At 40.3% G+C, this 16,414-nt stretch overlaps 1 protein-coding gene across 3 annotated transcripts in view; it reads right to left on the bottom strand.

Annotated features, from left to right (window-relative positions):
* Positions 1-1,116: 1,116 nt before the first annotated feature.
* FBLN2 (fibulin 2) overlaps positions 1,117-16,414 on the bottom strand; it is a 116,807-nt gene continuing 101,509 nt past the window's right edge. For all 3 annotated transcript variants that reach the window (XM_010718456.3, XM_010718454.3, XM_010718455.3), the window contains exons 9-17: positions 15,420-15,554; positions 13,602-13,739; positions 13,140-13,283; positions 9,748-9,876; positions 9,104-9,229; positions 7,592-7,708; positions 6,635-6,763; positions 3,065-3,188; positions 1,117-2,047 (exon numbers count right to left, since the gene is read on the bottom strand). In XM_010718456.3, the coding sequence (XP_010716758.1) occupies positions 1,690-2,047; positions 3,065-3,188; positions 6,635-6,763; positions 7,592-7,708; positions 9,104-9,229; positions 9,748-9,876; positions 13,140-13,283; positions 13,602-13,739; positions 15,420-15,554 (1,400 nt within the window). In that variant the 3' untranslated portion in view covers positions 1,117-1,689. The remainder of the gene's footprint in view (positions 2,048-3,064; positions 3,189-6,634; positions 6,764-7,591; positions 7,709-9,103; positions 9,230-9,747; positions 9,877-13,139; positions 13,284-13,601; positions 13,740-15,419; positions 15,555-16,414) is intronic.

Below are 16,414 nucleotides of genomic sequence, written 5' to 3'. Positions count from 1 at the left end.
AAAAAAACCAACAAAAAAACAAAAACAAACCAAGAAACTTAATGTATGCAAGCTTTCAGATATCCCATATTTTACAACCGAGGAATAGCAATATTTCTTCTCTAGCAGTAAGTCTTTATGATGTGAAGCACAGAAAGATTTCTGCTTTATCATCAATAAGGGAGTCTGAATTAAAGAAGTAATTTACCCGGAGTGGTAGAAGTTGGCCTTGGGACATAATGAACACAGTACATCTCCCCTCTCACCCTGTTGGTGGTGGTTATAAGATTTTAAGATGTATTTCAAACAACTATTTTTACAATATAATAGAAGTATTGATTACGGCATAAAAAGCCATAAGATTTAATTTCTCTTTCTTTCTCTCTTTTTTAAAAAATTATAAGTACATACCGGTCAAAATAAGAATGACTGTAGAAAAGAACAGATTATCAAAATGTAGTGTAAAAAACATCAATACATCATAGCTATGTTTTTCCATCAAAACATTTTACGGAGTAATTATAGCCAGAACAAAGGAAGTTCAGTGAGTTTCAACACTGGAGCTTTCTCTTTTCCCTCAGAAAAAGAGACTCTCTGATGTTCATTTCTAAATTCTAACAAACACTTTGATTATACTAAGCTTTACCACATCTGGCCTTCAGCTCTGGACCTCTTCCAGTTTCCTGTAGAACTAGAGGAAATCCAACTCAAAACTTAAGTTGTGCTGTTTCTAAATGGCACAATACAAACCACCAATTTAACTAGCATTTTCCTCTGCGTCATTTGGTAATACAATTGAAGTAATTTTCCTGAAGAACAGAAGCAACTCCCCTTCTGTTTATTTAAAATTGCAAATGATTCCTCAGCAGAACACACAGGACTTAAAATAAAGGGCAGCAGTTGATTATTTCCACATTTCCTCTTTGACTTTCCTTTAAGAATTATAATACATCTAGTCTACACATATGGCTACCTAAATACAACGCCTTTGTGCAGAGAAGAATTCAAGAACCTATAGCAAACTATTAAAAATGTCAGTGCGAGCTTTTCCCCTGAAGCACAATATCCTCTAAAGGCCAAGGTCTTGCCAAAGTCTATCAAAGGAGCAGTCCTACTAAAGCAAGGCTCAGTCATAGGCTTGTTCACTGGTGGAGTTTTCTTTTATTTATATATATTTTAAGGCAACATATTATAAAAGATGGCAGGAGGAAAACAAACCTGTAATATGAGGTGAGTCAACTGTCAATGTATATGCACAGCCCTTGACACAGTATCTCAACAAAGAAAAACTTCAGCGGCCAAACCATAAGTTTGTGTAGTAAAGAGAAACTGCTCAAGCCTTTTTTCTCCTAATGCAAAAAGCAATGCTCCCAAGTGAACATCTCTCCTCTCTAGTGCAATACCTTGCAAATGAGACTAAACCTAGAAGTAATTTCTAAGAAAAGATTCCTGCATGTAACACAGTGTATGTACTGCCTTTCTAACCCTTCTTTTGCTCATTGTCAAATGATGATGTGAAGAATTACATAAGAAAGCAAAACAACAAAGAAAAAAATTAACTTAATTTACACAACCAATAAAAAAAGTTTAAAGCAATGACAGAAAAATAATATAAAGGCTAGATACGTTAAATGCCAGTTCAACAATATTAAGCTTTGGTAGAACAGGTAAAGAGCATAGCACCAATAAATTCCAACGTCAATACATGCTTCAGTATGCATGAGCTGTGATGAAAATGTAAATTTTGGCAAGAAAAGTAGTGTATGTTCCCTGACGCCACAGTTTCATTTCAACATCTAACAAAAAGTCTTTAGGCTCTTTGACCTGTCGCTGAAGATAGACAATGCCCGTGTATGAATTCAGCCTTCGAGTGCTGAAGTAGTTTTCTTCGTTTCCTTTGTTGATAGTAAGGATGATGTTGTCTCCAGCATAGGCAGGTGATGGTCCAATACGGAAGATGTGCGCTGGGACCATGATGTTGGTTTGGAAGTTCAGCTGGTAATAGGTGATGCGCACCGGGGTATTTTGGCAGTTCAGATAATTAAAGCAACTGATTCGTTCGCACCTCCTATGAGAAGCAAAATGAAGAACTGTCAGTGTCCATGTCATGGGTAAATCATATATGCATTTCAGAGAACTACAAAGTCAAGGAAGTCTTGAGCCTGTGCTAGGCAAACAAGAGTCCCATCCTTCACCTGTGTAATCACCAGCTGCTTACTCTGCTTTTATAGCATCCGTAAAGAAATGATAGATGATAAAATTATCAGAGTACAACAGAGGAAGAAAACAATCATGGAAAAGCACAGAGGTTGGAGGGAGTCTGATTCATCATCGACAGCATGAACTTGGGACAGTGCTCCAAGAAGATCAAAACAAGGGAAAACCAAGTCCTCAGCTTGAAAAGCTGCTAATTCTATTAGGCTGGAAAAGAATGTTTTAAGTGATAAGCAACTAAGATTTCCTACAGCAAATGCAGTTTTGCATTTCTGACGGAAAGAGATTCTCTTCAAGTTCCTCAATATTTCTGCTTCTCTTGCAACTCAACTGTTTCCCACTCTGCAACACAGGAGTTTTTTAAACTTTCCTCTGGCTTTCCAAAGTGCTGGCAGGAAATGATCAGGGAGATGCTGGGGCTCCCAAGTCTTCTTAGTGGCTTAGGAACTGGGTGCTATGGAGTCCAACAGTTCCTGAACCTGCCAGCCTTCTTATCCTACTGCCCTTCATCATTTCAAGCATCTCTGAGGAGCTGCAACATGAATATTAACCAACGAGCCCTAAAACCACTCTAAGAGCTGCAGCAGTAGATTTTTTAAAACTTAGATACAAACAGAGTCCTTTTAGAGCTTTGGTAAGCATGCGAAAGTAAGACTGAAGCTCTGGTGACTGCTGTTACAGCAGCTGGAGATAAATGTAATCTCTGGGGTCTGGAAGAAGGAAAAGAGAAAAACTGACAATTCTGCACATGAAAACTGTATGTGCTCCAGGGACCAAAGCAGTTTATTACAGCTCTGAGTGCTTAGAACCACTCCCACACCAAAGCACTACAGAACTCCAACATGGGTACTATTGCAGTGGCCATACTTACATGTCAGACACCTTTCTGTAGTTTGAGGGGCACTCAAAGGACAGGCAGCGGAAACTGCCCTGGATGTTATAGCAAGACTCTGCAGCTGAACAGTTGTGGGTTCCTATAGCACATTCATCAATATCTGAGGAGAAGAAATCAAAGGGAAAAAGACATGGTAAGTAATCACAATTTACCAGCTGTAATGTGCTTACAAGGTGGACTGTGTGTGCATGAGAAGCAAGTCAGGGTTTGGTTCTGTGAGCTGAGGTCTCCCACTTCAGCTGCTTGGTGCACTGAGTCCTCAGTGACTCAGCCCACTGCCCACAGATTGGCTCTGTGAGAGCCCCAGAAGAAACACAGGATGTGAAATGCACAACAGGTAGGCTGTGTCAGGTTCACCATGTCACTTTTTGGCTTTTGTTGTGACAACTGAAGCACGTAGATTCCAATCCTGTTATAATTCATGTCTTCTGTGAAAAAAAAAAAAAATTGCTTCTTTGACATTATCAGTTAATAAAAGTAGTCAATACCACTGCACATCACACAATAAACAAGGGGCCCACCATTCCCTGGTACTTTTTCCAGCTCCTCCCTCTGCATACCGAAGGCCATGGCCAGACACGGCCAGGGCTGACTTCTGCAATGGCTTTGCAAACATTTTCACACTCCTGTGAACCTCGCTAATCTCATTCCAAACATATCCGTTGCAACATGGGGTTTAACTTCCAGTGGAGAATAACCATGAGAAAGAAAAGAGTTTTAAAACCCAACATCTTCCTGTCTTGCCAATTCCCACTGCAACAAAACAAAACATGGAAGGTTCAAATTGAACAAGAACATCTAGACAGAACCGTCTGCGTTGTCATTTTGTCTCTTGGTCCTAATGTGTTAGAAACTGCATTAAGTATAGTTATAAGCTAGGCTGAAAGAAACAGAACAATATAATCAGACAGTGGTAGGCTAAGGCAGCAGAAACCTTTTCAGAGCAGGTAATCTGTCCATCCCCGCAGCTCCTCTGTAGGATCTCTGCAGCCATGCACACTGAAGATAGCTTTTAAACAGTTTCACGAGTAGTTCCATGCTCAGAGCTAGCCTATGCCTTGCAAGATGTTTCTAAATGAGTGAGATGGTCATATGGTTTGGTGTGTGAGCACAGCAATGAGCTGAATAGCTGGGAAACGTCTAACTAACTAGCATATATATAGTTTAAGTTAAGATTAATGCAATTAAATTAAATATGAGGATCCCCTTTTTATAAGAAATAATGTCACAGAAGACAACAAAGAACAGTTAAAGCTCAAAGACAATGGCCCAGAGCATAAATGTTGGTCCCTAAATAACACATATACCCAAGCCATGGACCTCAAAACACTGAAAACCAGACGCAATAACAGGAATCTAGCTTAAACAGAAAATACTGGCAAGGACCTCACAGTCACATTGTGTACTCCCAAATGTCTAGACAACGCACGGAGGCTTTAAAATGAAATAAATGCTAACAGATGAACCACGTGAACTGTGCAGGACTCTGCAGTTCTGCCAGTTGTCACAGAGGAGACAGACTTTTTGAAGGGAACCTATCACCTCTCTCTCCCCACATCGCCCTGGTATGAGAACTGATCTCATACACTGTGCTAACTAGTTTGAAAGTCTTGCAAAGAAAAGTATACAATAGGAAGTAAGAGAGAATCAAAGTAAATTAAATCCCTCGCTGATTCTCCAAAGTGCCCCTAGGTGAAAAGAAAATTTCTTCCATATTGCAATCATTGTCATGAAAACACTCATTTCACCAGTTTGGCTACGCTGCAAAATACCATACACAGTTTCTCCAAAAAGATCCATATGTCGAGATGCTTTTACATGAGACACGACTCATTTGTCTGAAAAAACAGGGCACAAAGAATGTACACCAGTAACTCCTAGGAACTGGTCAGATGACAGGTAAGTGAGGCCAAATCCTCACCTGATGGAAGCCAACATGACCTTTTTGATTATAATCCAGCTGACATCAATTCAGACTGTTTTTCTGACCATATTTTCAGGAGGCCTCAATACCTAACCCTGCCCAGACTTGTAACTACACACTTGCAGACCTCAGAAGTCTGTGCTGTGTGTTTATTTGTGCAAAAAAAATGGCAAATATCCAAGTGTTCTTTCCAATGCCTGACGAAGTGCCAGCTTACCCAGCCATCCGCAGAGCTGCTGCACATCTGCAGAGTTCTGCAAGTAGACCAACTTCATGCTCTAAGGAAGCTGCATGTGCCAGATGGTATAGGTTCTTTGGAAAGGTTTTTTGTATGTTACCATTTAACTCAGCAGGGCTGCTCTGTGTAAAAGGAGCCCTTTTCACCAAGGGTGAATGTGCAGTGAGGATTCACATGATAGACAATACAAGTGCAATCTATATGTGCATGTGCCAAATGTTCTTCTTCCACCTCTAGCGCCAGGAGCACACTGGGTACCTCCGGCTCAGGAGAGCTGTGCTGGCAGATTAAGGCAATGACTCACACCATTAGCTCTGGAACACATCCTCGTCTCCAATCTCAGTGCTGGCTGAGGTGGCAACAAGCAGGCCAGCACTCAAAATTAATGGCAAACACAAAAGCCTGAGGAAAGTGACAGCTGCAGGTTTTCTGGAATGTGACTTTTACATACGAATATAAATGCAGGTGGATATAACTGGAGGTGGATTCTGAAGTCTTACTCAAAATCAGATTAAAAACAATAACAGCTTGGGAAAATTCTTATTGTCATTCAGTTCATTTCTCTGGTCCAAGGCAGGTTCAAGTATGCTCATGCCATTTGTGATTTACACAGTGTAAATTCACTGCAGTTACCACCAAGAAAAGAATTTAAGCATAGGGAATACGTAACCAAATGCTATATGAAGCGTTCCTGAGAAAGTAAGAGAAGGAAATGCCTGGTAGTGAGTGTAACCGAGTGCAGGAATGCGTGTAGAGTACATAGAGGTAATCAGATCTTCAATCTTCATTACAGAGTCAGTGCATCCTCTGGAAACAGGGTATTTTTGCTTCAAAAACAGACAGCTGCACACCAGATGAAAAAAACGAGGCACTCAGCATACATTTCTATGAATCTGGAGACAAGGGGTGTTGCAGGGGAGGACACGTTTCGGTTACACTAATACTGAGAAACACCAACATAGTTAAGATTAGGTGGCAAACTTCAGGATGTCTACATCCCCATTACAGCTCCTACATCAACTTTCCTAGTTTTCTGGGGCAGGAAACCACAACTTACAATGAAGCCACAGATTTGGACACCTCCAAAAAAACAGATCTGATGAACCATGGTGCCCATGGAAGCAACCAGATGCCTCAATTCAGGTGATGATGTGAATTCCCTTAGGAAATAATTAGCTCACATCTACAGTTAAATAGCCTCACCATTCTTCTCTAAAATAGAGGAAAAATGACATTGTTGATACCAATATCTGGCAATTTTGTCAAATACTGGCATTTTAACAATGGCTAACATCCAAAATAGAGACTTGATTAAATAATCTTATGTCTTAGATCATTCTGAGGATTAAACCTTTATGACATACTCCTTTCAGCTCCTCCTTACCTCGACAGGTCCTTCCATTTGCTGCCATGGTATATCCCTGCTCAGGACAAGCACACTGGTAACTGCCAGGAACATTCACACAGCGGAAAGTGCAAAGAATGCCCGCACTCTGCGTGCACTCATCGATATCTGGGGAAAACAAACAAGCAAACAACAACAAAATGCAATTATAAATATGAAAAGAAAAAAAAAAAGAAGCATTAGAAATCTCAAAGGAAAGGCAGTAGAATGCAAGGAAATTTGTACATTATTCATTTCTAAAGTATTCTTAAAGAAGAATGTAACCATGAAGATTTGACATTGCTCTAGTATGGCCGATGGTGCTTTCTGAAACATCAAACACTGAACTGCTCCATGAACTCATGGAAAGGAACAGTGAGCCGAGGACATCTGGGTTTGAAAATGCCACCCCAGTACCTCAGCAATTCATCCTCCAGGATTGTTTTTGGAGCTCTCTTGTGCTTGGAAGACTGTGGGTTTCTTCACCATTTCTTAAACAGAGACTTTCTAAAGTACGTGTTAGTATTGCTAACGTTAAGAGGAAAAGCTAAAACACTTCCTCACTACATTCTGATCACTGCTGCTCATTCACTCCTCACCTCAAGCAGAAGTCAGAGAAAGCCTCCATCCAGCCTTGGCTGAGTCGTAGTTACTGCTGATGATGCATAAATAAATCCCTCTTATGTCCCAAGTTTTTCAGCTGTAAGCTGTAGCCCCATGAAACAATAACATCACTGGTTGTATGGTCACACAGGTACCTTCCTGCCCCAAGTGGACATGAAAATGACTTGCATTTTCCAACAGCTGGAGTTACTGTTTGCAGTTTCTGCAGCAGGGTGTAACTCACAATTATCCTCGGGCATCACCTGCAGCATTGGGTGCTGGTGAAATTCAGACAGCACTTACTGTGAAGGAGTGATACGTACTTCTCTTGACCCGACAAAGCGGCAGCCTTACCTTTACAAGAATGGCCATCTTCTGCTAGCTGGAAGCCTTGCCTGCAGTAACACTGATAGGAACCATAAACATTGGCACACTCCTGGCTGCAGGGACTTGTATCACATTCATTCACATCTGCACCCAAAAATAAAGGTACAGACATTGCCTTATTGGTTCAGAACACAATCCATAATCTCTCATTATTTCTTGCTTCTAAAATCAGCTAGCAGATTCTTCTGACAGAGTGGATAAAGATAAGCTAATTTGTCCCGAGAAGATGTGTCTGCTCCCTGTGCAGAAAACCAGGAGCGTGAGGATGTACAATGCACCTGAATTTCATTTATGTATATGCCAATGTAAACATTGGTATCACTGGTATATGTATATACCAATGTAAGCATGCCAACATTTGTTTTGAACTTTAGATGCTACTAATTAAAAATAGGTTAAAAATAAACAAATCTTTTCATTCTATTTTTTTTTTAAAGTTTTGTCACTACTAAGTTTCATTTATATTAAATTTTAAATGAAATCTCTCCTATTTTAATACTACCATTTTTTTCCTTTTTCTCTCCTCTGGAAGGAAAGGAAAAGGTATGTGAGGGAAAAGAAGAAATTGCAGAAACAAAAATGAAACAATCAAAGCTTTGTGTTAGCTGAAATATTCTAAATGGGATCCAAAAGCTTCTACAGAATTTTTGGGTGCTTTTTAAGTCACGGCAAAAGTGACTGTGGGCAAAAGATATTCCACTATAACATTTCAATTGCAGCACTCCTATCCATTGCAACAACAGAAATTTACAATAGTTCCAGATTTTTGATAAAAGAAAATAAATATTAAGAGAAGTTTTACTCATAGTGAGCACCAGTGAATTTGTAAAAGTAATGCATCCAAATCACATATACTGGAAGGTTTGTCGTAAGAGATGTTCTTTAGTTGGAGAAGAGTATCTTGGTATGCATTAAAACCACAATCCCCTCTGCTTCGATACGCCATTGTTTTCCAAAGCCTAAATGCCTAAACTATGTGACATAGCTTCTAAATGGTAGTTGTGTTGCATAAGGCAGAGATGTCCAAAGCCAAGGTTGAACAATGGCCAATCACTTAGCACTCTATTGAAAAAAAAAAAAAAAAAAGAAAAAAAAGGAAGCTTAAGAGATTATAACTGTACAATGAGTTATTAGTAAATAGAAGATGGTGTGGGAAAAGGTGCCCAGAATGCTTTGTGTGTCTTAATCTTGTAAGGATATGTTGGGAATCAGTTTTGCAAATCTGGCAGCTTTGCCCAGCTCCTGGGGATCACAGCTTGTGTGGGAGCTATGGGGAAGACTTTCAGGTGCATTGCTGACTGGGTAAGTACAAGGCACTAGGATATGTCTGCTCCAATCTGAGTTTGAATGTTTAATTCAGTACCTAAAATTTCAGCGTGCATACATCATAGGCTTTCTGTATTTACACTTCATCTCAACTTCTCTAGAGTTCCTTAATTCACATTGCAAATTCATCCTCGTGGAGAATGCATCTCATACCTTCACAATGCTTTCCATCATAAGACAAGTGGAAACCAGAAGAACAAGTGCAATGGTAGGAGCCGGGGGTGTTCTCACATGTGTGCTGACACAGGCGTCCAGGGTAATTCCAGCATTCATTTATATCTGACAAGATAACAAGCAAATATACAATTGACTTAGAAACAAAAGCATTAAAAGAGATGCAGGATACTTTTTTAAGTGTCAGAGATTGATTTGCAGAGCAGGAAATGCTGCAACCTCAGATTTTTTCTGTTTGCCTTTGTGCTCTAATTGGTGTATAGCAGTGATAAAATACAAAATGCTCTATCATGGTCTCTAACGAAGGAAGTTGTGAAGACTTTAGAAGGACAGATTTCCTCAGCAGGAGAAGCATAACCTGCAGGAAAATACTCTGCAGATGACTTTAACTGATAACCTGCAGCCAAACTAAACCAAGGACACCTGGTCCACACCCATTGCAGAGGGGCAGAGCTCTAAATAGCTGGTCGACTGAGCGGCGGCTGCTTTGGAGTTGAATCCATTATCTTCTGAGGCACTGCATTGCAGAACTAATAACTGCACACTACAATGGTGCTAAATACTGCCTTGAGGTCCAAGGCTCAATCAATCAGTTTTTTCATCTCAGCTTGCACCTTACATACCAATGCAGCTCCTGCTGAATGCATCATACTGATAGCCCATCTTGCAGTCACAGCGATAAGCCCCAGGAAGGTTATGACAAATCTGTCCTTCGCCACAGCGGTGTACGCCAGTCTGACATTCATCCACATCTGCAGAACCAGAGAAAGCAATTAGTTTAAATAAAGTTTGCTGAACGTCACAATTTATGGAAAGAAAATAAAAACAGAAGTAAATAACAAGGACAGAAAGTATACGATTCGTCTAATTGACAGAGCAGAGAGAGTATTGTTTTGTCCACTCGGTTCTTCTCATTGTCAGACTCACATTTCTCTAAGCCAAACTTTTGAAAAGCAATAAGTTATTTTAAAAGTGAAAGTGGCAACTTTCAACGCAATGGAGCTTTTCAGCATTTTCTGCATTTCAGTGTAAACACATTTTAATTCTGATCACACCATACCACTTAAACACCCTGTTCTGATGCTCTGCCATTGTGTGAGCCACTGTGAGCCTTTTAAAGCAAACCAAGAACCAGCCAGAAATTCTGCTCATTCCTTAAACAGAAGCAATTGCTGCTTTCAACTCCAGTTGTCTTTTCAATCCTGCTTCTGTTGTGTACCTTTTGCTCTTTCCCACTGTTGATCTTTTGTACTTATCCCAGTCAACTCACATTTTTATATTCCTCCTGGTTTCTCATCTGAAATCCTACACCAACAAATTAGCTGCTTCTGCACTCACATGCACTACTTCCAATCTCATTTTAAAAACTCGCAGATGGAGATGAGAGTTTTCAATACAGGCTGATTTACAAGACTCGCAACATGGCTAAATAGCTCATCAGTATTTAACAATTCTCTGTAACCATCTGTGACAAGAAGCATCAGAAAGCGTGATTAACCCACAGAAACTTGTATTTCTTCAAGTATTCTGAGTACTGCCATTTCCTAAGCCATCAGATTCTGCTTCCTTTCTATTATCCACATCTTCAGTTACTTTGACAATCCAAGTCACTGTTCATGTAAAATTAATTAGGATGTCAGTCTAAGGCAGGAGGATCTCCTTACTGCAGAGCTTTCAGTTGCTGCCCTATTTCAACTCACAAATTCAAGCACTATTTCATTTCAAAGGGTTCCTGGACAGTTCTTCACCACGCAACAGCCTTCAGCTCTGGAAAGCAGACACTTTCTGTAAAATGATAGGGAAATGGGAGCAAGCTCCTTATAACAGAATCTTAGATCTGGAGAAGCAGAAGCTGTTCCAACCATGGTGAGAGGTGCAAATACTTCAGCAGAGATTCCTACCAATGCAGTCCCTGCCTGCACTGGGGCTGGAGATGCCAGTCACCCAGGAAAGGATTCCTGATAGGCTTATTTCTGCTGAAATGCTGTCTTCTCATTTTTTTGCTAAGATCAAAGGTAGCTTTACCACAAAGAAGTTTTAATTGTGGATAAACATTTGCAAATCAGCAGTTTTATTTGCAATGAATTTGTAAGTGCAATCACTTCATTAGTTTGTCCAAACTATATCTCCTGCTGCATTCAGCCTTTAACTAGTGCTCATATATCATCCCACCAGAACTATGATGCACTTCATGATAGTTACAGTGGTTTTCAGTTAAATCTAAGAGGTCGCCTTTAATAATTCATTTACTGGATCAGAAGAACAATCATTTTGAAGAGAGGAGAATCCTCTAAACAGAGATGACCACAGAAGCTTAGTTCTGCTGGAGAGCCATGTCCAGATGGTGAATTTACTACAGTGAGTAAATCTGAACCGGGAACCTAGTTAACCATTGTAATGCCTTGATGAAAAGAAAGCTTTTAGCATAGAGAGGGGAAGCTAGGGTCACATGTTCTTCATTTTCATCTCCATGCTTTCCACCTCCCCAAAGGAAGTCACACCAATAAATACGGAAAGACTGCAGACAGAACTCACACAGCAGAAATCACTAGTCAACATCAATCATTAGTTTTCCCAAACTAGAGCAGCACCCTTATATAACCTCCTTAAAAACACTGTCAGTCATGTAAATTAAAGACAAAAGTATCATCAGTAATTAGAGTGGTAGCCCCAAAACCCTTGGATTCACGCTTCAAGTGGAGCAAATGTACCTAATCTTATTGTCTTTGCTGAAACAGGACTAATAAATATCAGAGGAAGAACTCTTTTTCCACAACAGCTGGGACAGATGCGGCTATTGGGTCTTCCTTTCATAACGCTCAGAATATTTCAGGCTACTGTATAACAAGACAGCAGATGAGACCACACTGCTGTCCTAAGTTTAGGAAGCAACTCCCTAAAGGAAAGGAAGCTTTCTCAGTTTCCTCAGGTACATGTTAACTGTCCCTGTCTTCCCCTGCTTAATTTTTTCCCATTTTCTCACTGGCAAAGGAGAGCTTGGATGGCCCTGGGAGAAAAATCATGAAGGATAATGAAAAGAAAAAAAGAGAAAGAGGATTTTTTTTTGCCTGGGGTCTTCTATCCACTCCACCAGTTTTCACTGCAGGCCATTAGACATGGCTGAGTTAACAGACAGCCTCAAACATGGCTACTACACACCTGCAGAATCACAAAAAACAAATTTTATTTGCCATCCTTCCTTTTATTCAGAGGGGACTTAAGTAGAAATCATTAAGATTTCATCACTCTCAAGTGATCACAACAAATGACATTACAAGTGTTAATTTGCCATTTATGTTTCCAGCTCTTGTTTTACGATTTCCAACCCCATGCAGCACAGGGCACAGGGATTCAGACATACAAAGCCAAGGATCAAGCTTTCAGCCCTCTTGTTCCTAATAGGCTAATTTGTGGAACAAATGCTAGTAAGATAGGACATATGATATTCTGAGTCAGTAACTCCATACACCCTTTAGAACAAATACAAGACAGTATTGAGCTGCATGCCAGCATATGGGAATGTTCCAATATCCTCTTCATAAGAAAATTAGAATTTATCCTAAATGTACACAACTGGGTGTGAATGGGGAACACCTGTAGTGCCACAAAGAACATGCACTTGATACTACCCTCCTGAGTCCACAAAGTCATTATTTCCAATATGCTGCATTGCACAGATTCAGGTCATACTGCTTACACTGAGATACTGTGCAAAACAGCGAAGGATCATGATTCGAGCAGCAGGATGAGATTAAAAAGCAAATAAATCATGTTCACTCCAGAAAGGAAGTCAGTAAATCTCATCAGCAGCTGAAAGCAACGTCACGCATGGTACCCAGAACTCCCTGCAGCACTGAAGCATCCTGGAGTGCAAACAAACCATTGAGCCACTTGGACTGCAAATGCATGTAACAAATTCCCATTGTTGGAAGTAACTCAAGGCAGTTATTTTAGACCTGAAATGTACTTCTTCCTCTGAGAAGGCACCTTGGCAGAGACTGGAGCTTGGTCTTACCAACACATCGAGTTCCATCCTCATTGGAGTGGTAACCTCTGCTGCATGTCAACATGTTCCTCTGGCAGGTGTAAGACCCAACAGTATTGATGCAGTTGAATCCTGGCTTACATGGCTCAGGAAGAGATGTGCATTCATTAATATCTAATGGGGAAAAAAAAAAAGAAAAAAAATTTAGAATAGTGAGACAAGCTATTTAACCTTTCAGGTCTGTTTTCTTCCAGCTCTCACTTCTTCTTCATTTCAATTTATTATTCTCTGAAGATAAAAGCTGAAGGAGGCCTGCTACGATAGTAGTTTCAAATTCAATATGCAAGTGTGCATATCTCTAAAAGAGCAGCAGTGTTTAAGTTCACAGCAGGATGTAAAGAAAAATACATGCAGTCAATGCACATCCCTTGAACAGGCTAAAAGGGAGAGAAGTTTGGCAGCGCTGCTTTACGTGTGATTGGTCAAACTTACCAACGCAGTTTCCTTCAGGATCTTGTAAAAACCCATCCATGCAACGTTGCTTTGACTCACAGTAGAATGATCCCTCTGTATTCTGACAAACAAAGTTTACTTTGCAGCTGTGAGTTCCTCTCTCGCACTCATCAATATCTGTTAAGCAGACCAATAACAACACCAAATTGTAACTAGTCATTTTCAATAGACTTCCTGGCTAGTTTATAACTTTACTCAGAAAGGAAGTTAGGAGGCATCATTTAAATAAAACATCCAAGACTGCCTTTGGGAGAATTTAGGGTTTGCTGTGTCTGCTCCTCAATAGCCACTTCAGCGCAAGCTTCAGAACTTGGTAGGTTGTGCCATGGTTTGGTGCAGACCCCTGCTGCTGTGTTCACAGCATCTGTTGCAAACCACAGATTCTGAAATATCTGCAGATTTCAATCCTGAAGGCTCAAATTAAATCTGATTGTGAATAAAACGTATACAACACTATTTCAAAAGCAAAATAGTCTCATATAATTTGCATACCTCAAGAATTCTAGGTACAAGCAAGCTTCCACTTATTTTGATAATAAAAGAGAACCTCACTTGAACAGGGTTAGGATTTCATTTTGAGTACAGGCACACATTAGGAACTCCTCATCCTCCAAGCAAACAAGGGGAGAACCACTGGCCCCCTCTCTTTCCATTCCAACTCTTCAGTCAAATGTTACGGTTACAAGAGAACATCACCAGCCTCCCAGAAAATAATTACATTAATAACTCTTTCCACTATATGTATAGACTGAGATAAAGTAAAATGTGGAATTCATGATTTCATAAAACTGCAAAACAGTTACATGTGGGCAGTTTTACACTGAGTAGATCTGAAATTGCAGTCTTTCCCGTAAGTTATTAATTTTAAGGCTACTTATAATAACAAATTTTAAATTTTGTAACTTGCTGCAACCTAACTTCTTAGAGAACAATTTTGAATGGTAATAAATGTTAGATAAGCCATATTGGTAATAAATGTTTGATATGTCAGAGACTCTAATGGAATATAACTGACAGCCTAAGAAATCCAAAGTTTACTTATGAGTGCTATATATAAAGCAAGAGTTCAGATTATTTCTATTTTACAATGTTGAGCTACATGCCAGGAGCTAAGTTCTTTCCTTAGGTACCTCCTATTCCAGCTGGCAGGAAGCTCTTGTGTAAAAATAATTAAAACTCTGATTTTGTCCTGGAAAGCAGGGCGCACGTGTCTTATGCACACTCATATACTGCAGAGCAACATCTGCTAGGCTATTGCTGCTGAGCTTAGCTCCTCCATTAGATCCACATACAGACCAAGAAGGGGGGTGAGGGAAGGGGGGTAAAGAATAACTTCTTAACCCCACGACCATTCACAATGTAAATAAATGCAGACAGACATCCTAAACACAGGAAGGCCCGCACTGAGCCAGCCAGCCCCATGATCTGTTCAGGCTGTGTGTGATTCAGTCCGACAGCAAACAGCATCAGCCCCTTCAGAGAAGAGCAGAGCTTCCCAGAGTAGCACAGTATGAATTCCTCCATTACTGAGATCCCACTCTAACCCCCTGAAAACAGTGCAAATCCTACTTCACAAGGTTTCCTATATTTTCCAAATTATTTATAGTTATTGTTGGAAATTGCTTCAAATAAGTGAAGGTACTAAACAGACTTAAAGAGCCAAACATTTCCATGAAGTTCAGCCTTTTTTTAGTTCAATCCTGATATCATAGACCAGCAACAATAAAATGCTTTGTAATCCTTTTCCGTCCCTTCCTGATAAAAGCAATTGCTTCAGTGGAAAAACACTTGTCTTACCAACACATTCTCCATCCTTAAGTTCATAACCTGGCTGACAGCTCAGTTCCTGGAGACATTTAAATGATCCCATCGTGTTGACGCAGTGTTCTCTCCGCTGGCAGGTGTGTGTATCCGTTACACATTCGTTGATGTCTACAAGAAATGGTTAAACAATTCAGTGCCTCTTGTTTATGAAGAAGTTTGCCTCTTCCTGCTCTTGTTTGGAAGGAGTCAAAAGCTCAAGTCAAATCATTTATTGCAGAAGATATTCAGTGCACATTGCCGCAGTGTTCTGATGAAGGACCTTCTGCTAATACAGAGTAACATTAAGAGATACAATGGCAGAGAGATTTCTTTCTTCTCCCTCCTTCCTAAATATTCAGGGAATAGTGCAGGACAAGGCATAGAGAAGAGGGAATGGCTTTAAACTGAAAGAGGAGAGATTTAGGCTAGGAAGAATTTTTTACTCAGAGGGTGGTGAAGTGCTGGCACTGCTGCCCAGAGACGTTGCTGGTGCCCCATCACTGGAGGATCCAGGGCCACGTTGGATGGGGCCTTGGGCAGCCTGAGCTGGTGGAGGCAGTCAGCCCATGGCCGGTGGTTGGGGCTGGATGAGCTTTAAAGCTCCTTCAACCTAAGCCATTCTAAAATTCTATGACAGAAATGATGAAATACTGTGATGGGCAGAGGACTTCCAAATTAACTGGATAGAAATCTCCTGGATAACTGAGAGTGAAAGCACTGATTGCTCATTACCACGTTTTCATAGCTCAGACTATGTATCAGTCCTGCTGCTTCTTGCCACATCGAGGAGCTGCTGGTGTGGAACTGCTGTGAGAGATGGGTACTGAAACCTCCTGCCTTGCTGCAGATGGAGTCATGGAATGGATTTACTTCCCAAGGAAGAATGTAATTGTAACTGGATAAACATGAAAATATGGAAGGAGGAACCCCAAAGGCTAAATCAACTTCATAATTAAGGAGGTATTTACCTCCTTTAAAAGATCTGATTT

Source organism: Meleagris gallopavo, chromosome 14 (assembly GCF_000146605.3).
Source record: "Meleagris gallopavo isolate NT-WF06-2002-E0010 breed Aviagen turkey brand Nicholas breeding stock chromosome 14, Turkey_5.1, whole genome shotgun sequence".
NCBI classification, from domain to species: Eukaryota; Metazoa; Chordata; class Aves; order Galliformes; family Phasianidae; genus Meleagris; species Meleagris gallopavo.
Note: the sequence above shows the minus strand (reverse complement) of the source record. Positions and strands in the feature narration are given on the sequence as shown.